The 27,404-nt window shown below is 32.7% G+C and overlaps 1 protein-coding gene across 2 annotated transcripts in view; it reads right to left on the minus strand.

Annotated features, from left to right (window-relative positions):
• Positions 1-27,404, minus strand: part of LOC118189594 (fibrillin-1-like) — a 791,047-nt gene that overhangs the window by 753,238 nt on the left and 10,405 nt on the right. For both annotated transcript variants that reach the window (XM_085810675.1, XM_085810674.1), the window contains exon 2: positions 1,506-1,698. In XM_085810675.1, coding sequence (XP_085666801.1) covers positions 1,506-1,603 — 98 coding nt within the window. In that variant the 5' untranslated portion in view covers positions 1,604-1,698. The remainder of the gene's footprint in view (positions 1-1,505; positions 1,699-27,404) is intronic.

Genomic DNA, 27,404 nt, shown 5'->3' on the forward strand with positions numbered 1-27,404 from the left:
TTTAATTATTTATAATTTAATAATTATGATAATTAACACATGTGTTATTTTATTAATTTTCGGAATTAATCTTTTGTCCCCTAATACAAGTTCATACAATAGGGCACATATCTCAGGATCAACATGATTCGCTAAACGGCGGCTATCTGCACTTCAGAATCAAATACTCCTGCCCCCCAAAACAAATATTTATTTAAAAAAATTTGGGTCTTAAAATGAAACTACGTACTTAATTTAGATTTAAAAAAAATAATTTAGATCATCCTTGATAACAATAAGGAGATAAGTTCGCTGACCCCTTGCAACATCAAAAATCTAATTGATTTCTTCTTCTTTTTTTTTTTTTAAAGCGATAAGTATACGATATTTTTTCCCTCTTTCCGCTTATAAAATGAATACCGTTTACCGAAACCTTACGAATAATATAAATAGTGAAATAATGTGGATTGTACGTGTTATATGTCTCTTAGCAACACATATTTTGTTCATAGACTGTTAGTCGATTTCTACATTTTTACACTCTTTACGAGATACTTATCCTCCCGTATCGATCGCCTTATGGATTTTTTTGTCGATTTTGGTATCAATAGCCACAGCAAAAATGTTTTCCTAAGCTGAAACTGATAAATATTTATTTGAGGTCATGTTTAAATCAAGGAAACTCGAATCTCTTGCATTTTTTTCAACGGGAAGTGATATTGCTTAAGAATGATAATTCGATGACACTATAGAGGTATTCGCCTTTATGAAAAGCGAGTAGAAGTCATATACATAGTTTAGAGATATTGAAAATGTTATACAATATTTTGGTTTGAAGCATTTATGTTTTTTATTCATGTGTTTAATTTATTCTTTAATTTTGTGTTGATCAATATAATTTTCATATGTTACCAAACACTGTATAACTAAATGTAGTGATAAAATAAGACATAAGAAATGGAAGTTTTATAACAGGCATATGTATTTTTTAAATTAAGAACTAGTAAAAGAACCATGACGAAAATAAAGTAATTGAGGCATCTGCTCCAGTGTTGAATGCGAGACGTCGCAAAGTTAAAACACAACTAATGTAAACTTTTTCAAAACATATATTTAGTTCGATAAATTTCAGAATCTGTTCTAAGTGTTAAAATTCATCAGTATTTACGTGTTTAAATATATCTTATGCACTCAAGACATACGCAAATATTTCGAAATTTTTTCGATACTTCCGTAACTTTTTTCAAGATTTTCCAGAACCTGTCGGCAAAAGAAAACTCCAAAACTGTTTTCTCAAAATAATTTACCAAAATCTACTCTACACAAAATGCAACAGCGTAATTCAAGGATCAAATAATGCAAAGAATTCAACAAATCCACTTGAAAACACTTGTTGAACATTTAGTTAAGAGCATTCACGCAGTACTTTCTTAACATACGATAGGAGAAATGACACCACTTGCACTAGAACAGCTTCCTAAGTGTTCTAAAATTCTAAAAATAAAATTAAAAAAACTTCTACTTACCCTGCACTGGACACTGCCCTTGCCGTCTCATCTGCCGTCACGTGCCGCAGGGCCGTGAGGATGGGGATCACGTGCATCAACAGGCGGTAGAGATACATCCCGGTCGTGCAAGCGATGTAGACTGACCCAGGAGCTCAGAGAGGTGGCGCTATACCCACTCACCCAACAGACGACCAACTGGTGACGTCAGATGCTGTAAGTGAAGAACTGGGATTTTATTGTACGTCTTGATGAGAGAGAAGACTTTTTTAACTATATCTTTTTATTATTCGTTTTTTATCTTCGACTCCCGTTACACTCCGAAATTTTCATTCACACGCTTAGTACTTGCATTGCTCTTTCTCTTTTGATCTTTATCAGAGCGTTTTAAGTTTGGCATAAATTTAAATTATTCTTTTTGAGAATCAACGGAATTATCCTACTGGCTGTATTTTTAATGCATTTAGATTTTTGAAGAGATTTTGAGAATTGTACTGAGCAGTGTCTTAGAATGAATGGAGACAGTTAAAATAAAAATCTAATTGTAATTCTTCCTGGGTTATTTATTTATGTAGGGTTTAAATAGTCATAGATTAGGAAATATTTTTATTATAGTAACTAAGAATAGTTTTGTTTGTTTTGTTGCTTTCATAATAAAAAGAAAAAAAATTATTTAAGTTAAAATATCGAATTTTGCGTATTTAAAAACGTAAAATTTACTTAAGTTACAAAGGTCAGACTTCATAAAAACGATATTCTCTGGTTGTAACGTTGGCAACTCCAAGAAATATACTCGTGCCTAAAAGGCGCTCGGTGTTCCATTGAATAAGATGAGTTTTTGTTTAATGAACAAAAAATAATGTTTGCATCAAATGAAGAAATCGTGCATGTAACATCTTTTAAAAAAGCCTAAATTTTTACAGTAAATAAGCTTTTATCTGAGATAATGATTTTTCAGGTTACAAAGCCTGAGCAAAGGAGCAATGATTTGTACAGTGATTCTCAGACTTAAATGCATCATTAGAAAATCATAATTTAAAGACTTAAAATTATTATTTTATAGCAAAACACATGACAGCACAAAATTATTATGTCATACAAAGCATGCGATAGCCAAAAATTTTGTTACCATAGCAAAACATTGGACATTCATGTAAATCTAGAGTCACATATAAATTTCCAAATTCCCAGATTTTGGGATTTCAAGATTTTTGATTTCGAGCTCGTGTGACTAAAGTTTTGATCACAAATACATTTCTGCGTTTGTCTGGATCATGTATGTCTCCTACTCAAAGTTTAAAAGCTCACCAACGGTCTAGCGGTAAAAGTCGCTGAACACTGGTAGGTTCGAATCCAGGCGAACGGGGGCTGACTGTATGGGCGTTTTCGCGATTTTCCCTATGCGTAAGAGCTAGCTTCCATTACGGTATCCCTCCAATTACACAGATAGCCAACGAATACTTTGCCATAAATAGACAGACCAAACTAACCATAAAATTTAAAACTACGAAGCCTCGTGAGTTCCAGGAATTATTATCCGGATACAAGAGATCGAACTGATAATTATGCAGGATTATTTATAACTCTATAAATTGTTTATGTAATTTGTAAGGTGAATACGAACCAATCTCCCTTAAAACGTCCTCCGCAAACGTCTACCTCTCCTTACGTAGGCAGTCCTTGTGTGTTTTGCCAAAATCCAAATGATCCAATATTATAAATAATTCGATGAAGCATTTTAAAAATTCACACTAATAATACTAAAATTTTATTTTATTTCACTCTAATGGAGGTAGTTAGTTAACGTTGTAGCTGACGCAACAATGTTTAAAGATAGTAGTGATTACCTTTAAGAAAGGTGTAAAAGACCCTTCTATTTAATAAAACCTTACAAATCAGCCAACAATTATGCAAGAACTCAAAAAGTAATTTCTTTTAATTAAAACTAAATCCATGTATTTATTAGCCGAACGCTACGTAGAGAAATTTAAAAGCGGGTGTTGACTCTTAAGTTTACACCATAACAGCACTTATCCATAAAAATAAAGCAACGTTGAAGATAGAGATGCTTATCTTAGAATGGAAAACTAGTAACGTGGCCTTCAGCAGGCAGACCACGCTCTGTCTACACAATCTCAGACACTCACTTAAATACATGCGAACTAATTTTCATTCTGGCAGAAGAACAGAAAGACAGAAGTAACAGCACAGTTTAAGAATATAAAATAGCTGATTAATTAACATAAATACTTTACAACCTCTTTCAAAGAGATAGCTGCCTGACTCTTACACATGGTCTACAGAATATCTCAATCAAAATTTATCCCGAAACTGAATAGTAAACACACGGCAAGTCGACAGTCCCTTAGTAATCAAGTCCATGAGAAATTTTTAGTGGGAATTTTTCAAAGAAACTGTCATTTTCCTTCAGTCCTTGTAATCTCCAGAATCCTAGTAATGGCATCGACTATGCTGTAGCTATGGTAGATGGTGATGAAACGAATTATTCCACAGATTATGTCGTCCCAGGAAAGGTAATCACGCTAAGGATTTGTGAAGTAACTGAAACAGGTTGGTAAGTTTTTATCCGTTTCAGTTTAATAAAATTTCGTATCATTCGAGTAATTTATTTGCTAAGAACTTGTAAAGATGTTTCTCAGAAATTCCGAATAATCCTTTATGTTGATAGAAAGGCATTTACATATAAATCCTCATTTGTCGAATTTTTCACATGATCATTCCAGTAGCGCAGTAAGTGACATTGGATTATTCGACTGATATGTAATACCTACAAAGTAGCGAAAGCTCAATCTTGGGAGTCACATGTGACATCTCTCGTTTGCTTTGGTTTATGTGATTACGGGAAAGCTTAGAGGGCAATCTGCCTAAAGGGAGGAACTTTACACATGGGGGAAAATCATGAAAACGCCCATGTAGTTAGCCCGTTCGCGGGATTCGACCCTCAGACCGAAATACCTGAATTCAACGACTTTACCCCGCTTCCGCTGTTAGGCTGTGGAACCTCTGAAAGTGACGAGCAAGCAAATATCTCTAACCATAAAACAAAAGATAACACTTAAGTTTGTAGGGGGAGGAATGATATTAAGTTACCAGTTTTGACCAGGCTTAGTGAACAATGGGAGCAATTATGCCATTGTTTATTCCTGTCTTAACCCAGCATCCGTTTTCTCGCAAGCTCTTCACAGCCGTTCGATAGTAGATATGTACCCTATTAAATATTATCCTTTAAAGAGAGGCCACAAAGGAAAAGATACATTACAGCGCGGAGAGAATTACTTCGATTAATGAGAATGTTTGTCAAATATGTATCCATTCCACATTTTCAATCCTCCCATTCTTACGTGTCATGTTTGAATTCCTCTGCCATAATCATTAAAATCTATTAATGATTTATATACATTTCAGTTATAAATTGTGTAAATAGAAAGTAACAAATAAAATATAAGTGAAATAAAATGCAATGCCTACTATGTAAATAAATATTTAGACTGCTTGTGTTATGTATGTATAAATCAAAATCAGAGTACATATATATTTTATAAAAGTGTTCCCGATTAAAATGTTTTCGAAATTTTTAGCTGTCATTTAGGCACGATATTTCTACTTCCTGTATAATTATTTTTATAGAAGATGTTTGATAGATATTTTGTAGCCTGGATTTAATGGAATGAACATTTTGAGCTTTAACCACTACCTTAATGCAATCACAATTAAAAAGGCTGTTTAACTGCGTTTTCACTCTTTATTCATCGCTCCGCTTTACTTTCTCCTTAATAAGTTTACGTTTTATTAATTCTAAGATGTTTTTTCGTAATAACTTGAATTTTCTGGCAGGTGCGTTCTTCTGATATCAACTCATTTCTATTTAAATGTAATATTCGTAATCCGTAAACGTAATTATTTTAAACGTTATATCCGAAATCACGCGATGTCTAAAACTTTAAGAAACACAAAAATGAGATTAAACAAAACGTTTACAAACGGTATAACTTGCATGCACAACTAAAACTTAACAAAATTTATCCATCTCTGCTTACGGAATATTCTACACCTTTGCACGTTATATGAATGCCATCTAATTTTCATTCTGATTAAGTTGACGGAATAAATAGTAATAGAAGGAACGTATTAACATAAAATTAATATGTTCTGTTAAATAAACTTTACATGATAAGAGTCAGATAGAGAGAGATATATTTATATGCTTCTTCTTACTGTTTTCTTTTAACTATTTTAAATTCCTTCTGTTTCCTCTTTCATTAAAATGTTTATTTATTTACTTATTTTAGATTTTTAATGTTATAAAAATGAATCAGGATTTGCGCAGGAAAATGTATATTATTTTTTCCCCTTGGTATTCCTTCTTGTATTGTTTAACGAACTTTCCAAATAGAATTTTAGGGACTTTTTGCATTGAACCGTGAATCTCTTTTTCATTCAGCAAACTGTCTTTAATTTTATTTTCATGTCAAATAGACGGTATTGTTTGTATTACTGCATTTATTTTTAGCCAGCATAATATGGTTTATATTCCTGTTTTAAAGAAGGTTTCAGTAGTAAAGAAAAGAAAGGTTTTTAATTTGTACTTCTTATTTTAGAAAGCTGTTTATCATAACACTTATTTTAAAAACATTACGTGCCAATACGCCTTTATTTAAATCAATCTGTTTTTGAAGCATATATTTTGTTACTCGCTTCAGTCAATCAAATGAAGTGCTGTCGGTAATTGACATTACAAATCCAATTCTCTTCTACATGCATTGTCGAGATTGTCTACTTATTAATACAGATAAGCTCTGATTTAATGATAGTTAAGTTTAATAGTTTACCGAATTTATCACGGTGAGAAGGCGATACGCGTTTAATAGAGAGAGTTCTCCGAGTTTTCAGTTTAATGCGAGATGTTAGATACGATGTGCGAGTAGTCCAGAACAAAGATACACTTGACTTGTCAGGTGGACAATCTATCTGCAAGGAAGCTACTTTTAATGTATTGTCCAATTAGTAGAAAAGCATCTATTAATTGCCAGCACCATCAAAATCGGGAATGACACATCCGAAATAGCTATTCTGATAATAATATAGTTAATAACAAAAAGCTTTTTCTCACAATAATCATACCAATATAACTGCAAATACAAGGAAACCAAAAACTATTCTTATACACAGTCATATCCTAATTATCAAAAGAAAGTATACATCTGCTTTACGTTGCAACACAATTTACAATGATTTAATTTCATAGAATATAACTGTAAAAGTTTTACGAAAGCCAAAATGTATTAAATTAAATGTATAGTAGCGTAATTTTAAAAGTAATTTTAATAAGGGGGCTGATACTTATTATTATTATTATTATTTTGCTGTAGTGCGCAACGGAAAGGAGAAAAACAACTTGAAACTCAAAAATTTGATAACTTCTTGAACAGTTCTAAGGTCGATTACGAATAAAGAACTAACAATACGCTATTGCAATTTTCCGTCTGTATTGAACCTCAATAGAACATACTAAAAATAATGATTTTTTTTTTTTACTGCAGTACAGCACGCCTCGGTCGTTAGGTTTGGTCAAAGTGCACTAAGGATTTTTTACGGATATTTACTCTTAGTGCACGCAGTTTAAAGTGTACTTTTGAAGTGCACTAAGAGTAAATATCCGTAAACATATATTTCTTACGTCTACGATGTATTCATTTATTTTTATAATAATTTATTTTATGTTAAAGACTATGTCACTCTCGCTTTCCGTTTTCCTGCCAGAATTCGTTTTAGTTCCCGGGTATTCAAATAAAGTAGAAAAAGATAGTATTTATAGGAAGATTTTAGATGGTAGATTCAGAACGTGTTCCGCCTGCTGAAGGCCACGTTACTAGTTGAATCTGTTGATAGCATGTTATCTGTGGCGTTGAGTGTTTCTCGCCATTAGGATTTTCACGCCGATATTATATGTCTAAGCCAACTTGCGCGCATTTGTCTGCGTAACCTTTGAGCTAACTAACAATTTACTTAGTTAAGTTCAATTCTTTATTTTTGATATACGCCATAGATGCTGGATGGTTCTTAAAGCACAAGCTGCACCTTCTGTTAATTTATCTGAATTAATAAAATGATCCTTTACCCTTTTACAAAGTCACTGTTGTGAATTTCAAGACATAGCGGTAACTGGCTTAAGTCTTCCAAAGTTCTCATTCAGTTTATATTACCAAAGAAGGTGAGACTTAATACGTTCAATGCAGTATACAATAAATAAAATGAGAAAATGAAAATTTATTTTAAAATAGGCTTTACGTGAAAGGATTTCATCCGAGTTTAAGATAATCAAAGTGTTTAGAACACATTTAAAATATAACAGTTTCCGACACTTTCATCTTACATGTTAAGGAACGCATGTATTAAGCATTTCTGAAATCGGAAACATATAGCAGCGTAATCTAGTAGTGCTTTATATAAAAAATAATAACTGATCTTTCTAGGAAGACTAATAATTTCACTTTCATGGATTCTTAAAAATGAACTAAACTGGAGTATTTTATTGCAGCACACTTTGTAGAGACATTAGGTATTTTTGGAAGCAGGAAATGTGAAAACTTAGCAACGCCTTCGCCGGAAATCAAATCGCGGACCTTTGGAATATGCGCCCAGCGATCACACCACGAAGGCATGCCAAAAAGGCGGAATTAATACCTTATATACTCCCCTTTTTAAAAGCCGATTGGGGTTTTCAAGGGACCCAATCGCCAAATCCTGGATGCGGAGAATCATCACCCACCACCCTTATAGTTCGGACGCCACTGTAGAGATATTAGGTATTTTTTGGAAGCAGGAGATGTGAAAAATTAGCAACGCCTTCGCAGGGAATCGAACCACGGTCCTCTGAACCGCGCCCAGAGTGCAGACCACCACATCACGAAGGCATGCCAAGAATGCGGGAAAAATACCTCATAAGTTCACTTCGGCTACGTTCTAATATTAAGTTCACCTTCCTGGGGGAACATATGTGTGCAGGCAAGCCTAGTCTGAGGCTCGGTAAGGATCACCTTGAATCTTTTGGAAGTATTACCTGGTAACAGAAACCCAGAATAATATCACAGTATTGCCCTTGTGGAAGATTAAAAGAAAAAAAATCTCATTTTTATGCTACTCATGGGAAAATCATGACGCCAATCATGCAGCCAGTGCGTTTATAGGAAAAACCTGGGTCGAGCTACTAGTTCACAGTGGTTTATCCACTCGGTCATTAACAGGCTCTTTCTAGTCGGAAAATGAATGAAAGAAATTTTTTTAACAATTATTACCCTAATAAGTAGACAAAAAAATGGTTTTTGAACTGAGATATAACTTTAAATTAATTAATTAAAATTACATCTCAATTTAAAAACCATTAATTTACTGAAATTTTTAATTAATTTATAAAATTATTTTATGTTAATTAACCAGGTTTTACGATTTGTATCTTTACTGTAATTGTTTCTTTCCGTTAGTCCTTACCAGTATTCAGATGAGGAGGAGAGTACCATCCCATCTTCGGAAAATAATTAAACTTAAAAAATAATATTGTATGAGGACAAAATGAATATCTTATTTATTTGATTTACTCTACAATGCAGTAAAATTAAAAGACAGAACTCAGAATTAGTGTACACCATCCGTTGATGTACATATCTGAAAGCACACTGTAGCTAAAGCATGTTTGAAATTCAACTTAATTTGCTGATAAATCTGATCTGCAGAGTACGTTTTGAAAAAATTAGGAAATATGAAGTTTCAGTGCACGATATGAGCATCATGTATCTATTGTGAGTGTAGGCTCCCGTATGTGCTAAATATATCCTGTGAAAATTAATTTAGCTGACACAGAAGAGAAAAAAACGCTGTTCTTGGAATAGTTTCTGCTGAATGTTTAGCGCTTTTTCATCATCATTAAACTGAAAAAGCATAAGTTGAACCACCCTCAAATGCAGACATAAAATATGATAAGTATTCGAATGATAAAAAACAGTTAAAAATTTCTTTTAAAAACATTTTGTTTAAATAGTCTCAAACTACAAAACAATTTCTATTTCTTTTCCCTTGAAACATGCATTCTCATTATTTTTAGTTTTAATTGTTATTTATGCCTGAGCATAAGGGAAAATACAAGCAGTACAGTGCTGATTATTTGAGCTATAGTTTTATACAGTCTACTTAAATAACACATTCACAATTTATCGAATGCGCCAAAATATTTTATGGAATTAATCTAGGAGCTCTTTCAGGCTCCACGAATATCTATCAAACATTCGTCTAGGTAAAAGGGTTACACATTTGCTTTACTTTCTAGCCCTCAATGCTAAGTTTATAAAACAGCCCACAATGCTAAATTTCTTTTTAACAACATCCAAACAAAATGACGATGGCTTACCGGCTTCTTATAATGCCAGTAGAGAAGACAACTAACATCGCTTCATTTATTATACTACCAGGTAAATCTCATATTGCTGCGCAAGAGCTGACCCGATAAGCTGTGAAATTTTCTCCGAACATTTCTGACCGAGACTTTAACTTAAATACCGGTTTCTACATAATTTGCATAATAAGCGATTCTGAAACTCATTCTGGTAGAGAATCGTAGGCGGAAAATAAAAAAGTGAACGATAAGAAGTTAATAAATTAAACCCTTACATAGGAAATGATGCTTTAGTTCTTGATCGGGTATAATTCGTAAAGAATTTAAAATATCTGCCAAGTTTTATTTATTCACTCGAACTTTATAAATTTATACTAAAGGAAAATGATTATTTTGTGTTATAAACGTTTTTTGATCAAAAAGAAATTTTCCTCTGAATAAAATATTGTCTGTTGTTACTGATGCTACTCCAGCGACAGTTGGGCGCTACAACGGTTTTACTGTGCATTTGAAGCAGAGGTACTAAATTTATTAGCTATATATTCACCAGCAACATCTAGTAGCAAAATTTCGAAGTGAATGTTTACGTAGTTCACTTCAGCCATCAGAACGAATAAAAATCAGAGATCATTCTTTGAGTGTCATACTTTTTGGAGCACTCTGATTTTAAAACTATGAAGATTTATAGCATCCGCTTTTTTACACAAATATTCGTCGACTATCTTAAGAAACCTTCTGAGCTGTTTCCTTAAATTTTTCACAACAGTTTTTGGAAGATGTAAATTCTGTTTTAAGAGCAAGCTTGGTAAATCCAAAATTGTAGCGTGCATGTGGACCAATAGCGTATATAACAAATTTCATTAATACATTTCATGAATTGTAACTTCAGATTCAAAGTGATGCCCTGAATAAAATAAAAACCAAAACTAAAATTTCTGCTTTTGTGTCATAGCTTCAGATGCAAAGACGCCTGGAAGGGGAAGAATATAGCCACTTCCCTTTTTACCGTGTGAACTGTAGAAAAAGAAATGATGAAAATATACTTGAATATTTTCAACATTCAGAAGAGTTCTGTAACTGGACCTCAAGATATTTCAAAGGTGTAACAACAGAATGATTTTTGTACAATTTTATCGTTTGCAAAAATTTGGTTGAAAGGCAAAAGTATACAATCCACATATTCTAATTCGTAATTTTTACACTTTTTTCTCATTTAGAAAAATTAAAATATACAATTAGAGAGAAAGTTACTTGTTGAGTTAAAATGTTCCAGAGGTTATGATCTGTATGTGCCTATAAGAAATTAGTAATCTTAAATAATATATTAGTTATCTGAATAACACATATTTAAAATTTAGTGAAATTTCAGTCTTAAATTTACCCTGAATTTTTTTAAAGAAAACACTATGCATTTCGAAGAAAATTAGCATAAGATTCTTTTGAAAATATTCTTCTAAATACTTTTCTTTATCATATGGTTTCCAAATCATATGCATAAAATTGTAAAGGGAAAGGAGCTATGCAGTTGAGAGCTATGAGCAAGTAACTTTAGTATTCTTCACTGCCGTACAATAATTTTCTTTTTGAAAAACATTTTCTTGCCAGTTCCCCTCGAAATGCACTGAATTTCCTTTTAAAACTAACCTCAAGTTAAGATTGAATTTTGAATAGTTTTAAATCTGCGTCCTTATCTTCGATTTACTGAAGTATATTTGCAGGTGTACCAAGTTTGAATGTCAAATGAAAAGTTAACAAGGAAATTGTGTAGTCTAAAAAATTACTTTTATTGGGCAATTAATTCATTATTTTCATTATCTTGTTCTCCTTCTCTCTTTTATTAGTTCGAACTCCTCTCCTTCGAGTTCTTTAAAATTTTCCAGTTATTTAAGGATTTTGTTATGAAATATTTTAATGGAATACATTAGACACCAGATATATCACATGACCCTTTTCCTTAGTTTTCAGACAGACACAAATGTAAGCATTAAAACGTTTCTCCTTTCGGTTTACTACAGAAGCCATCAGTCATTATGAATATTGTAAAGGTTTGATCATACTCGTATTTGGGCATATTAACTGATGTGCAAACTCATAACCTTGAGCTTCCATCACAGGACATCATATGAGTAATTAAATTATGCTTGTTAGATAGACACTTTGTCATTTTCCTTCGTCATGTGTATTCCCTATGACAGTCTGGATGGCTTTCCATAAGGTTCATTAACTGATCGTACTTCGCTCAGTATTTACTTGAAAGGTATTGTTTCTTGCTGTACATTGCGTAAGAATTATTCAAATAAAATGTTACGTAATGAAAGAGTTATTATATTTCGTCGGGCGGTAGCTTTATGTATTGTTTTATTTCATTGCAGCATTCTTTATCATTTTGAATGTATATTTTGTCTGGAATTTAAAACAAAATCGAGGAAAGCAACTGAAATCTTTCCGTCACAGAATTGAAAGGTTGACGAAAATGGCGTTTCGATTTAGTGAGATTACAAATAGAAACTGAAAGCAATAATTCTTAAATTCTTAAAATTCTAAAGAATTCTTAACCAATGTTTTAGTAATTGTGTATCGACAGTTGCGGAATGTACAAAACAATCAAATAATGTTATAAATGATTTAGGAAGGAATAAAGAACTTAAAAATTGGTGCATACTCTAGGTACAGCATACAGAAACTTACTGGCAACCATAAGGCCACACTTTAGAAATTTATGCACAGAAACCTCCCAAAAATAATCCCTTCATAGCCTAATTTACCGTCTTGTGATTTCTTTGTCTTTTCCCCATTGAAAATATATCTAACATTTCAAGCTGGGCTATCATCTCAAAACACAAGACTCAGAATCACACGTTCTTAGCAGAATACACGAAGCCCTGATAGAAAATAATCTGAAGGTTGGAGTTCGGAGTAAGAGATTAATTTTGAAAATTATGACCTATGCTTTTAAATATTTTGTCATAACAAAGGGCTTCGCAGTTTTGGATTTTTATCTGAGAAGTGTTTAGATTTGGAATGTACATATAGGTAGCACAATAATATTAATATCGCACTTCAGTTTTTTCAGCATTGTTAAGTGACATTTCGACAACAGGATCTCGATTCAACTTTATTGAAGTAAATAAGCATAATCGGTAGCATTTCTTAAGATCCTCAGTGACCTAGTGGATGAGATTGTTGAACACTGTTAGTTTGATCTGGTTTCAAATCATGGTGAACAAGCTGGCTGCAGGGAACTTTTCAATAGTTTTATTCATGTATAACGCAAACACGAGATTTCTCAGAAAATCATGCACGATGCCATCCCTGAATTTAGGAAAATAGCTCTAGCATATTTTGTCTCATATGACTAAACAACTGTATAAATAATAATTTTTCGTTAAAGACGAAGCTTATTAACGCAGAACGCCATGATTTTGTTAGAATGCAGAAGCTACGATGCCGTACGTAGGGCTGATTGAAAACCGTTGTATTTAAAAAATAAACTTACTTCTAAAGGGAATTTAAAAGATTTCAATAGATTTAAGAAGATTTCTATATAAAATCAAAAAGTAACTTATGGAAGGGAGGAAATATTTTAGATACATGGAAATAGTTATAATTTATTTTCATATAGGTGTCAGCTGAATTTTAATTTTTTAGAAGTTTCAGTAGAATGCGGGATTAAAAATTTAATCTGCCAATTTGAAATGCCAAACCTACTTTTAAACTTCACAGTTTTAAAGCAGCCAACAATGCATTGTATCAACGTTCAATACTAAGAATTCTGAAAATAGCAAAATAAGATCATTCACTTTTTGAAACGTTGTGAGCAGTCACACTTTAATCGATATACATATTCTCTAGTATTTGGAGTGTTATTCTTTTCGGTAGTATTCGATACTCGGAATTATTAAGACGTATTTTAATCCACATATTATATACTTTGTCTATAGAATAATAGTTTAGTTACGAATATGTAAGATAAAAATATGTAAATCAAAATTATAACTTAAATTAGCAATGGCCCCTTAATTCTTCATTTAATTTGGAGAAAATGATGATGAATTTTGAGATGAGGTGGAGAAAATAAGTGTTGCCAGGTGATGGCGACAGAACTGCAAATGGATCTGACGGCAACGGCCTTGAAGATGTCTATTTTAAGGAAACAAATTATAGAAAATGAAAGATCCATAGTTCGAATCCTGACGAAGACACGTTTGATTTTTTATGTTTCATGGTTCAAAAGTCTAATGATTTCTACAATACTACTGCCTGGATTTGGTTGACTGAATCTTGCACCTCTTGCCTGTCGCCCTTTAGGAGGGGAAGAATGTAATATATTATCGCTTTTTCACCATTTGTTCTCATGAAGTATGGAATTAGGAGGTTGGTATGTCCAGTGAAAGAACCATGGTTCGAACCCCAGTAAGAGCACAGTTATTTGTTTACTTACAGGTGATTCCCTGCTTCAAAAAATCTAGTAGCCTGAATGTAATCGATATAGAAAATAATTTAAATATAAGTATATATTAAATATATGTACATATATAATAATTTTGTATTTAAGTTATTAAGCTCAATTTAAAAATATTTCCAAATAAATTTTTAATTGCCATCTTATGAAAATAAAGAAATCGCACGTGCTCCTCTGTATCGAATTATTTTAGCAATCTGACGTTTAATGAAACGATTTCAAATAAGAATACCTAACTTGAAATAGCTTCATACTTATATTAAACTAAAAACTTATTTTTAACGTTAGAAACTGAAAAACTGATCTTTTCATTAACTTTTAATGTATTTTTTGCCATAGCTAAAATCCTTATTTTAAAATTTTTAAATTTCATAATTTCGTTATTTTCATCTTATTAGTTGGCATTAGTTACTAAAGTTTTGAAAACTGTTTTTGCTGTTTTGCATTTAAGATTGCACTTATGGTAGATTTAATGTTACCCTGCAAAATTTTCTCTCTGAAACAGTTGCATTGTAAGAGAGAGTAAATTTAAAAAGATTAATATATTTCATTCTATGTATGAGTTAGTTGATTTAGTTAGTTTTTTAACCTTTAATCAAATCATGAAATTAATTGTTTTTTAAGATGTTAGACAAATCCACAAATGAGCATAATATTTAAATCTTATTAAATATATCACAAAATAAAGCACTCTAGACAGAATTTACTTATCGATTTTGTTAAAATATGATAAAGATTAGATGTTTTACTTTAAATTAAATTGATTTCCCTCCCCTACTCCTTCGTTGTTCTCTATGTTTTCTTCCTGACAAGGAATTCAGGTATTCAGTGCATGCTGCAAAGGTACTGAAACACTTTTGCAAAAGGTAAAATTTTCTAATAAGATATTCGTCAGCTCTGTGAACATTCCAAGAAATGTAGCTCCTAGAAAGAATGTATGTGGAAAGCTTAACAGTGTTACCTCAATTTTGTTTTCTCAATTTAATGTAAAGCTTTGTAAATGGATTATGTACATGAAATACATAAAGTTTGAATTAGCTTAATTTGATGTAAAAATACGTGACAGTATTCTATGAAAATATTAAACATTTTTAATTAGACCATAAATTAAATGCACGTTTTATTATTGAAATCAATTCGACTCATTCGTAAGAAAGGGATATTCTTAGGAATTGTATCTATTGCTTTTAAATACCTCAGCTAATTAATCAAAACAGACAGATTCAGTTTGAAAGAAAAAATTCGAAAGGTTTAATATTTTAACGAACGGTCAAAAGGGTTTGTTAAGGTTTTTTACGATCTCTCTGAGTTCATAGTATACCAGTCACTTCTACTAACCCATTTTATTTTCTTCGTTTTAGCTTTATTATTAAAATCGTTTTCTTCGCAGTTACGCCATTTAGAATTCAACAACAAATTTACAAAAGTTTTAAAAGCTGCATAACAAGGTACGTTTAGAATAATCGATGCAGTGTTAAGCATTGGCACACACACATTTTGCTATTTCTTTCAGCTTTTTTTTTTCTTCTTTTTATTATTAACTTGTTATGCGTAAACTTTGTAACGTTCTTCACACCTACTCCACAAAATGTTCAATTTAACATAAAACCACAAAATATTTTAAAACAACATTACCTAAGAATTTCAAATAGAGTGTCAGAGGTTGCCATACGTGTTTTAATATTCGCTATATTGTTTCTTTCAAAATTAGCCTAAAATAGTTATCATAAAAAAGAACATTTGCATTCATTTTTAGTTACTTTCTTGTAATGATTTCAATGAGTCTAGCTAGTGTAATTAAAAAATTATTGACTATTTCTAAATCGAGATTTCATGATTTCCTTACATGTTTATTTAAATTTTATTAATTTGCTTTCAACTCATTAAAACTGTGATTATAACTCATTAAAACTGTCACTCACTAAACTGTGTCAACTCATTAAGACATTTAATGATTGTGTTCATTAAAACACAGAAAAAATATTAAAAACTGTTTTTGTTGTTTTCACATTGCTTGCGTTTTACTCAGTAATCATGCATATTAAATTTGAAAGTATCTGACGCTTTATTGAATGGCAACAGGCGGGCGGGTGGAAGATAAAAGCCTTTTATTTCCGGCCGTGGCAATGCATGGCTTTCATAGAGCCGAATTTCTTAATTAAAACTGCAAGTTAAATATTTTACATACTTCGAGAGGCACGTCTAGAGAGCTGGAGATAAAAATGTTTTATTTCGAACAGTGTTGCCACTGCTCACTTTCAAATCGTTTGGTTTCTTAATTAAAAATTCATTAAAGCTTTATAAATATAAACATAGAATTGGAAATACAAAATTTGGGGATCTGAGTTCGAGTGGAGGACTACATTTTTCAAAATTTGGTGTCTGCGATGCCATTGTCTTTTTCCTCAGTACGAAAAACGTACATAAATACATTCATTCAGATTTTTCATTATTACTTCCTTGTACGAAGTAAAAAGGAAGTATTGTAATCGCGAAAAGTTTCAGGCAGCATATTTCAACTAAAATATCCATTTTAACCGCTATCGAATGCAATTTAACAATGTTTTTTGTTAACTTAAGGACAGAATAAAAGACGCTTTTCCTCCAAAAAAATTATAAAACTGCTTTAAAATGAATTCTGAAGAGAATTTTTCGTGGCGTCTGTACGAACGTATGTACGTACGCACTTACGTACGTATCTCGCATAACTCAAAAACGAGTAGCCTCAGAACGTTGAAATTTTGTATATAAGACTACTATAACATGTAGATGTGCACCTCGTATTTTGGTTGCAATCAGCCGCGCCAAACGTATGTAACCACTCTGTTACCCGGCTCAGTGATCTCAGTTTATTTACTCTTATACTCGTATGTTTGTAAATTGTACATTTTTTGCTTTAAAAAGAATTGAAGTATGTTGTTCTTGTCTTCCGGTTAAGGTTTTTATGCCTTTAGTAAATCTGTATGCAATAATTTTAGAATTATCAACAATTTTAAAGTTGTTTAAGTGCCGCTAAGCCTAATTATTTTTACCATGGTGGCCATGTTTGGTTACATTTAAAACTTAGTATAATAGAGGAATTGTTGCCGATCTAGAGAAACTAAGCTTCGCAACAACAGAGATAACACCCTCTTTTATTATTGCGAGTTAAATCATGCTTAATCCAGTCTGGAATTTATTGAAGGAAATAAGTGTTTAAGATTTACTTCGTAATTTTTAATATATTAAAATTTTTTATGTATTTTTGCCTTGTCGCGAAGTGAGAACTGAATTAATTGAAAGAGAAATAGTCAATCGTCTGTGAAAAACTGTTTCTTTTTTGTTTTGTTTCTTTAATTTCTTTTATACATCATTTTAGATTTATTATCGTATTTGAATAGAACATGTGGCAACAATTAGATAATTCTTCAAATGATATAAATTTTGTGCACTTTAAGTTATAATAGGAAGGAAATGTAACGCTTTTAAGTAAACCTAGTGCCAGAGTATCGCTATGGTAACCAAATAGAATGAATTTTAAAGACTACATTTATTCTATTGTGATTTATGCGCTATCGACGAAGTAGATTTAATTGAATCCAATAAGTTTAAAATGAAATGCAAGAAAAAATGCGTATAATTTATTAATATTCCGTACAAGGAAGTCATCTGGTGTACACATCAGATTTTTTAATTTTATTAAAAATAACAAAGGACGGAAATATTTAATGGTAACAACTTTAAATGTTCTTTTCTAACAGTTATTTTAAGTTTAAACATGCTTTACAGTTTATTCTCGTTTCCCATCTACTATTCCTTACCAGAATGAGTTATTAGTATTGCGTTGTATGCAAATGAGTTAGAGTACTTAAGGAAAGTTCAGCTTACTTTAAGAAGAGAGAGAACTTAGAAGTCCTAAGTGGCGCGTCAGGTTACTTCGTTATTAAATATGCTACGCTCGACCGTATTGTACGTGCCTGTTGATAATCGCCGGCTAGTTTAATTAAGGCCAACGGCATTACGTATTTCTGTCTAGCTTCGGCTAAGTCAGTTTAGTTTAGTATTAGATTAGTTTCTTATTTTTCTTAGCTTATTTGAAGCCCGAGTGGAGGTTTCCCTGTACGCCCGTAAGGAGACGTCTGTAAATATTTCTTTGAGTGAATAAAGGATATTTTAACCTTTTTTGGACTTTGTCCTTACCTACTTGAGCTCAGCAAAAAGTCGCTCCACAGTCCAGTCAGTTCCTGTAAGTTCAGCATAGTCGAAGTAGTGATGAACATTATAAATTGATGCGTCATTTATAGTGAACTGACTCTAAATCTCATTTCTCGACTTACAACTCCTTTATGGGCTAATAATTTTAATATAATATTAAGTGTAACTACAGAGAAGAACGAATTATTAAAAGTTATAACTTTTTCCATAAGAAAAAAAAAAGTGTTTTATCTTTTTTATATTCATTTTTAAACAGAAAACGCCTTTCATAAATAGATATATTGTCAGTTTTCGATAGTCTTACCTCATTTTTTTCTTAGTATTTGGTCAATTTGCGGAATGACGCTCTTGAAACAAAAGTTGTCACTTTCTTTTTAAAATAATCTATGTGTTGCATCAGTTTGTTTTTCGGAAAATTTAATTAAAACAGCTGAGATGGTCATTTTTACTTAATTTCTTGCATAAAAGTTATTATGCAAATCTTAACAGTAATGGAAGTTTTATGATAAACAAAACAAGCAAACATCAAATAAACATACTACAGCCCTTTGCAGAAAAATTAATGTACTGTAATGATTTCGTAACAAAGCATATTTTTTACTGGGTACGTTTAAGAAGATAGGTGAATGCAATCGCTGCGGCTCCAAATTAATCACGTGAATGAGAAGCGATATAAGAGAAAACTAATTTACCTAATATTTCTGATGATTAGTAAAAAACAAATTCATGTATTATTGTTTACTCCAAAATTAATTTAGCAAATGAGATTCTCGAGATTTCAGTGAATATTTTGGTAGCCTTCACATCGGTTTATGAAAGCTCTGACCATTCTGTGCTAAGACTGTATTTCATTCTTGAATCAAATTCGTTAAAGATTGCGATGCTGTCTAAACGAACTACCGGCTGTTGCGAATGAATCGAGCATTCAGTGCCAACTCCTCTTCCCGCCCCCCTCGATCTGCTTGTTTATTTAAATTTTGAAGATAAATGTGGTCACCAAATTGATCGTATTATCAGTCATGAGCGCCATAAACAGAATCAGATATATGGGATCATTCAAATCGCAAGCGTGAGTGACCCAGTTGCCCAACACAATACCCCGACGCAGTTGTCTCCAGTTGACTTTCCGGATTCCAAAAAGCTACTCAAAACTGTAAAAAACTCTGTGTCTTAATATGAAGGTCTCCCTACTTCATTAATCCGCCTCTGGTCACAAAACTCGTTCGCCTAAGACTATAGTTTGGAAAACCACCACTGATAACCGTCCTCACACATATAAGAGTTAAAGTGACAGCCTGTGGAGACGTTGATGATATGTCGCAACCTATTTTGTAACAATATATTCAGATTAAACCAAGTGTTGCTTTTAGCATGGTAATGCACATCTGACAGACTAACAGTAGATAAGTCTTTAGAAGTCGCTCGCGTGTTTCTTTACCGAAAGTATGCCAAATTTCGCTGCATAGTATACACCCAGAACATTACAGTCGACTGAATGCCTCTCATCGACGCCTTCGATATAAAGACGAAATAAAACTCAATCAAAATAACATGCTCTGAAATTCTTCGTTATGCATAATAAATAATGTCTTATAAAACACTTAGAATAAATGCTGAGCTTCTTTGTAGAACGAACCTTCGAAACTCACGGCTATGCGGTCTATTCGGCCAGGCATAATAATATATGTGAGCATTAATTTGTTTCAAACCTCAAACTTTTAAGACACGTATTCGCAAGTTTATTATCTCGATTCAAGGCGAAGGCTTTTCGCCTTTTAAATTGAGTACTTTAGTTATACCATCAGCCAATAATTTTTATAAAAAAATCGGCAGCTATCATAAAGGATACAAACCTGAACCTATCACATATTAGCTTAACATTTCCAAAGCTCCTGAAACTGTTAAAAATGTTCCAGCTGAAAATTTTAATTTTAAATGGTCATATTTAGAGATTCAATAATAAAAGAACTCGGAAATATAAAACTTCGGTATTCAAAAGTTTCTCTACATACAAAAATCAATAAGGCTCCGTATAACAGCCAATGAATATGTTTCCCATCTTCCCCCACGGCATAGGCAAAAGTTAGTTCTAAGTATCATTACCCAATCCAATTTAATCGGTTTGAGCCCGAAATGCAAATAGTGACACCGTTCATAGTTGTTAACTGCGATGCATAAGGTACTTCATAAATTTTTGTAGTTGATTATTTTATTTCAGTTTATCGAGTCAAAATAATGTTTTATTGCACCACTGTATCATGAAGAAAATATTTTGAAGCAAGGAGCTGTCGGTCACTTAAAGGCAAGGCAGAAATTTACGAGAACTGAAAGAAGCTGAAATTTCAAAACGAACAAGCTTTTTTTCCTGGAAACAATTCAAGATCTTGAAACTGTTGCGAGAAATTCGGGGACATAGATACGTACGAAAATTATAAGCTGGTTCTGGAGATCAGTTTCTTAGGGTATCAACTGTATAGAGAAATATTAATGATAAGGCCATATGTCAGAATGCCTATTGCTCCAAAAAAAAGTCTAACGAGGACTGGTGAAAGGAAAATTCGGAAATTGGGTCTACAGAAAGGCCTATATTCTTTTAAATAATGAGATCAAGGTTCATTTTAAGTTCTATTTTAAGTGGGTTTACATCTGGAAGAAGCCTGATACATGCCATATGTCCACTGAAGTTAAAGGATATGACCATTAAGGTGACGCAGATGTGATGGTATGTTCAAAAATAATATTCAATAGACACATTTCCATAGGCACGTTATAACGGAGGGTCTACGTCTGCTAAAAGGTGGCAGAATTTATAACTCTATGTAAGTCCTTTTAGAAGTTCATGTTAAAGGGTGTAATTTTATGAATGATAATGCGGGTCTCTATCAAACATGGTTTATGAATTTTTTAAACCTGATATAGAGAACCCAAAACTAGCCATCCATAACTCCAGACATAAACCCTTGAAAGCATTTAAAAGACACACTTGGAAGAATCATTACATGAAGAAATTTTTCCCTTATAATATTTCAGTACCTTGAAGTCCACACTGAAAGAAAGAGAGGAGCTTATTTTGTTCAAGTCAACTAATCCTTTCATTGAGATATTAAATTATATTTTGGTATGTGCTAACGAGTTAAGGGAGACCATAACTCCTATTAATATCAAAGTTTTTTATTTGTTTCTAAACATGTATTTTTTATTTCGTTGTCACATATTATTTAAATGTTTCCCACAAATATAATTTCGTGTCGTCTTTCTGAATTTTTAGTTTGTAGTTACGTCTTTGGATGCTATATACAGCCCCTAACGAGTTCCTGTATTTTTACTCCAGTTTGCAGTTATGTAGTTGGATGCAATAAACACTAGAGTGCAAAACGTAAGCAACAAATCCATTTTTCAACATACAAACCATGAAATTATTGAAAGGGTTTTTTTGCGATTCTTACAATAGCGATTCAGTAGAAAGGTGATACGTATGCAAATATTAACACAGGTGAAAGCAGGGCCAGACACCCGGACGGCATTTTTGACTACTCGGGTAATGTCAAAACGTGAGGAGTCAATGCGCGCAGTGCAAGGCAACTTAAAACGAAGAAAGGAAGGTACATTTTCAGGCATCCTTCTGCTAGTGAAAGTGAGATTGTGCGTGCAGTATGGTTACAAGATAACATTAGGACACCTTTACACGTGGTAGAATGAGAGTCAAACTTCAGGAGGACGTAGTTGGATGTCTGTCGCCCAAAAGTTCGCAATTAATAAAATGTCATTTCACGAGCTTGAAAATATGTCCAAACGGCAGATTCAGCTATAGATGGTGGCCCGGCAATGAAACCAACGGTGACGGATGATCGAGATATCGCACTGCAGGTGAAAAGATATCGAAATCAGAAAGAGAGCATTGCTTAGCAGTTGCGGATTTCGTTTTATTCAATTTTAATCTTCTCATTTTCAAGTGGACATTAGCAGTAAATATCTTATTCTTCTTTAAAAGCATGTTAAGTCCCGCAATTTTCATTTGTTTGCCATCTATGTAAACGCAAGATTAAATGATCTAAGTTATTGATTTTTAATTACATTTCATATTCCATGTGTTCGGAAAACATTTTCATTATTCATATACTCTATACCTACTGCTCGATGTCATTAAATATATATTTAAATGCATACCAAAACAGAATTCAAGATATTTTTAAGTGCAACCTTCTCAACGCCACATTAATTCGAATTTTATTTTCCCTCCAATTTCTATTTACAGGAATGACTTCTTTGCATGCATTTAGATAGTTATGTTGTTGTTGTGACGTATCTCACTTGTCTGACAATAACATCAATACAAGCCCACGAAATTTATCGTATCAAAGAGTGCAAATTTACGCCTGTCGTTGGCAAGAGCTTTAAGCACCACTCAGGTGACAGTATGACTTTGCTCAATTCCGTCCCCAGCTTTGTTGGAGAGCACCCCGGGGGTATGAGTCCGAAGGTCTTCCACCTCTTATCCTCTACCATCAACCTCTAGAGAGGATTTTTGGTTCAAACATATTTAAAATTCACCCATGCCGTAGAGACATTATACATTTACAAACACACATGCCTTCTCCGGGATTTAAAGCCGAGCCCTACGGTACAGCAGTCAGCATCGCTAACCACTATCCTGGCTGGGCGGTTTAAATATTTTTACATGAATGAAACAAAAGAATTATTCTCATTGCTTTACTTGTCAATGTAAAATTTTTTTGTGCTTTGCTGTTCACTCCGTTTAAGGAAACAATGAAATAATATTATTAACAGTCATACTGTATAATGAAAGGAGAAATAGTGTGAAATGTAATGAAAGGAGAAATAGTGTGAAATGTAATGAAAGGAGAAATAGTGTGAAATGTAATGAAAGGAGAAACCTTTTCGTATAAATACGAGTATTACCGAGAAAGCAAGAGCAGATTTGCTTCTTTTTTCGTGTCAGATCTCAACTTACTCACCATCATTTCACATTGTTATTTTTCTCACGTATCACAGAAGTTATAAAAGCGACTATTTATCCTGGATCAAATCGGATTACTTCTGAAGCTTTTACTCCAGTTAACCTATTCTGGTCACTATTTAACGGATCTGCAGAGCTTTAACGTCTTTATCGCAGTCCGATCAAGTTAGGAGAAATTGTAAAGCTTTATATCTTTTTTGAAAAATTTCATAGATAATAGTGACACAGAATTATTTACATTTCCTTATTATGTAACTCTTAGGTTTTAAATTAATAAGGTGGCTAAAATATCAATTTTGAAGTTTGAGATTTTAAATGATGCAATACATGTCTTGCAGTTTTAGAAAATACTATGTTTTATCTGGAATTTATTTGTAGATTCCTACAATGTAAAAGCTGCAGACTGGCAATACCTTTTGCCCTAACTTTTATTAAAATTCACATACATTTCACATGATGTTAGTTAACAAAAAACTATTAAGAGCTCAATCGCATTTTGAAAATTTCCATGAATGAAATTCTATTTCCAACTCTTTTTAAAGTAAATTTTTTATGTACTTATACACTGATTTCGGAATTTTCTATGCAAATCAAATACTCCTTAGACATCTTTAACACGGTCTATGAAAGCCACTCATTCTTCTGAATTATCCAGTACAGAATCAAAATTGAGACCCTCCAGTTAGAATTCTAGGCTTGAACAAAAAAATCACAGTTTTCCAAACTCGTCGGTTAAAGAGAATATGAATCCAGAGTTGCTAGAGTGGATCTTATGCCTGTCCTCAATTTTTCTTTAAGTAGGGAAAAATTTAAGAAATTTTTTCATTCCACCATATGGGCTTTCAATAGTGTAAGTAGTAACATATCAGCTAGCAAATGGAGTATGCGTAATTCGAATCCCGGTGAGAGCATTGTTGATTGCTCACAATTTTCGCGTAAAACGTTTTAGCATCTCGCTATATTCTGCATTATCTTTATTCTGCATTCTTTGATTTCTGCAGTGTCTTCAGTCTTGAAGAATCTATGTTATTCCATTTGCTGGCTTGTTGCTTCATTTTTTTTACTCATAACTACACCTCAAATATTGACTTCTGAAAGAACATTCTTGACGAATCACAGAGAATGTTAGATACAGTCTAATTAAGCCTTTTATAAGAATTCAAATCTGAACCGCAGGTATTGTTAAATGCCTTCCAGGTAGAAGACATCCAGAGAACATTCCAGCTCATCTAGAAAAGAACATTAGATGTACAGCAGTTAAATTATTTCTAGGGAAAATTGTAATCTGTATCTCAAAACATGCTAGACGAGTTTCAGTTAAAATGCTTCTAGGAATGCTCTTATGTGAATATCAGAGAATGTTAGACGTTCTCCAGTTAAAAGATTCCCGCAGAACATTTCAGCCATATTGCAAGTAAGAGATCAGACGATTAATGCATGAAAGAACTACTTTGGAAGGAATGGAGACCTACGCTTATTCTCTTAAGATATCAGAATTTAGTAGTATATATATAAAATATGCACTTCGCAAACTTTAAATACAAGCTATTGAATAATTGTTCGGTTAAGAAGAAATATTTTTTAAATCCAGATAACCGATCGTTACTTAATAAAAACGTTCAGTTTGTTTTTGTTATTGCTAAGATAGTTGCAGTCTTATCACTTAACCCAATCTTATTATTTTCTTCGTAAGAAATAAAACAAGACACAATAACATTAAAATAAAGTCCATGAAAAGATGCTTTAAGCAAACAATCGTTATTTTTTTACTTCCCACTTTGAAATTAGTTTTTCCTGCTAACACTGTATTATTTTAGTAAGTCTTAAACTTAATAGTGTATGTCTTTATTAACCCCTACCTAAAGTAAAACCCATCTTTTGTAGCAATGTGTGTATTGCGGTGCTACGAAAGATTATTATTGGACGCCACAACAGTGAGGCTTTAGTCTCATTCTTATAATTAGAGATATAAACTCTAAACTGATTCTCACAAAGATAAGATAAAAAAATAATGACAACCTGCCCATAATATCTCTGCATTACTTACTGGACCATGAAACTGCGGAGATACATTGCAGATATGCAAACCCACATGAGTTATTCTATATCCATTTATGGTCACGAACGACAACGGTGTAGCACAGATCAAAGATGAGAGCAGGTCCGGATACCCTGGCGGCTTGCATACACTAATCGGGTATCGTCCGAATTCCGCAACTATCGGAAGCTACACTCCGAAAACAATACAAGAGCAACGTACATGGCCATACAAGGGCAAAATATAGATTCTACTGCATGCAATGGTGTAGCACAGTCGCTGCTAAACTAGAGTTCCTTCCAATAGCTTATTAACTTCTGGGATACATTCCTACACAGCACGCCTGATATTATCAAGGGCGGATCATTGGTGTACTTGGTTTTCCAGGTGACCTTGGAACTCAACACTCTCTCGTTGCAAAAAAGTGGTAATTTTTGCAAGAATGCTTCTCAATAGCTTCGTCAATAATTTATGCACTTGTAAGAGATTTAAGACTCTTTTGGAGAGCGCTTCTTAATGAGAAATATGCTGCACCATCTTTTGTGTACTTTCTTTAAATTTTCATGTTGTAAAAACTTAGCTTTTTTTATTGCTGCATAGGTATCTAGTGATATATCTCCATGTTGAACTTCACTCGAATTATCCGAGAACATTTTGCAAAAGTGTGAAGTTTTTGTTTAAATTTGCATCAGTTTTGGGCTTCGGTATACCAGTTTTAATAAGTTTGTTCATCAAAATTCTTATTTAATTGTAGTCGACGGAAAAATCTATAGAGATGTAAATATTTTTTTATCTTAATTTATTTTAGTTACAAAATACAGCTTAAGGGCTCTTCCGTTTAGTATCAAGAAACTACTCAAAGCACTTTTCACAGAAGGAATTCAATGATATGCCTTTGCAAAATAAGAAAAAAAAATAAATGAAAAGAGAGGCTTAATTTTCCTACAGAAAAAATAAACATTTTTATAATTAATTTCTTAGTAAAAAAGAAAAGAATATTTTTATCCTCGATCAATGATTTCCTGGACATTTCATCTCTGCTGAAATATTGTATACAATCGACGAAAGAAAGGTATAGCGGTTTCTTCTCCATTCTCGTGACACACTTGGGAAATCATTTCAGCATATCAGAGTGCAGTGACACACTTGAGTATCAAATCGTTGCACTATGCTGAGAAAGTTTAATATGTTAAACACGTGCGCAACAGTGAAATTCAGTTTAGTAGCTGCGCGTATTCAAACCGTCTTTCTCGTAAACATGGGAGCAAACCGTTTTATTTTAAAATGCTTATTCTTAGTCTTGCTCATATTTTTTTACTTTGTATTTGAAAAACTGTATGATTTCCATATAAAGGAATCTCGCATGGATTTAATCAAGAGAATGAGTCAAGGAACGTGTTCGTTGTCATAGGTCGTTGACTTTGTACAAGATTGTCTCAGGGCGGCTAGTTACACTCAGGCAGATGAAATCGGAGAGTCTCACGTCCATATTCCCTTTTCATCATATCTGGACATAATTTTAGTACTGATAGATTTTATTTTCCTTCACTCTGAACAAGCACTATTATCACAAAAGTTTAAACATCGGAATTTGAACCTTGGCTGCTCCCAGAGATGAGAGAGAGAGGTAAATTAGAAATGAGATATTCGAGTTTTAAAACCATGAATCCACGAACCTTGAATAAGGTTCGAGTTTCAAAGTTTGAATTTTCAATCTGATTTCTAAATTTGAGATTTGAAAACAACTCAAAGTTTAGTGTATTTTTTTTCTTTATCTGAATCTTTCGAATTCTAACTTAATATCTAGTAAAACGTTTTAACTTTGGAAAAATTAGTTTTAT

Source organism: Stegodyphus dumicola, chromosome 2, assembly GCF_044657685.1.
Source record: "Stegodyphus dumicola isolate Sdum_Otavi_A_Nest chromosome 2, ASM4465768v1".
NCBI lineage: Eukaryota > Metazoa > Arthropoda > Arachnida > Araneae > Eresidae > Stegodyphus > Stegodyphus dumicola.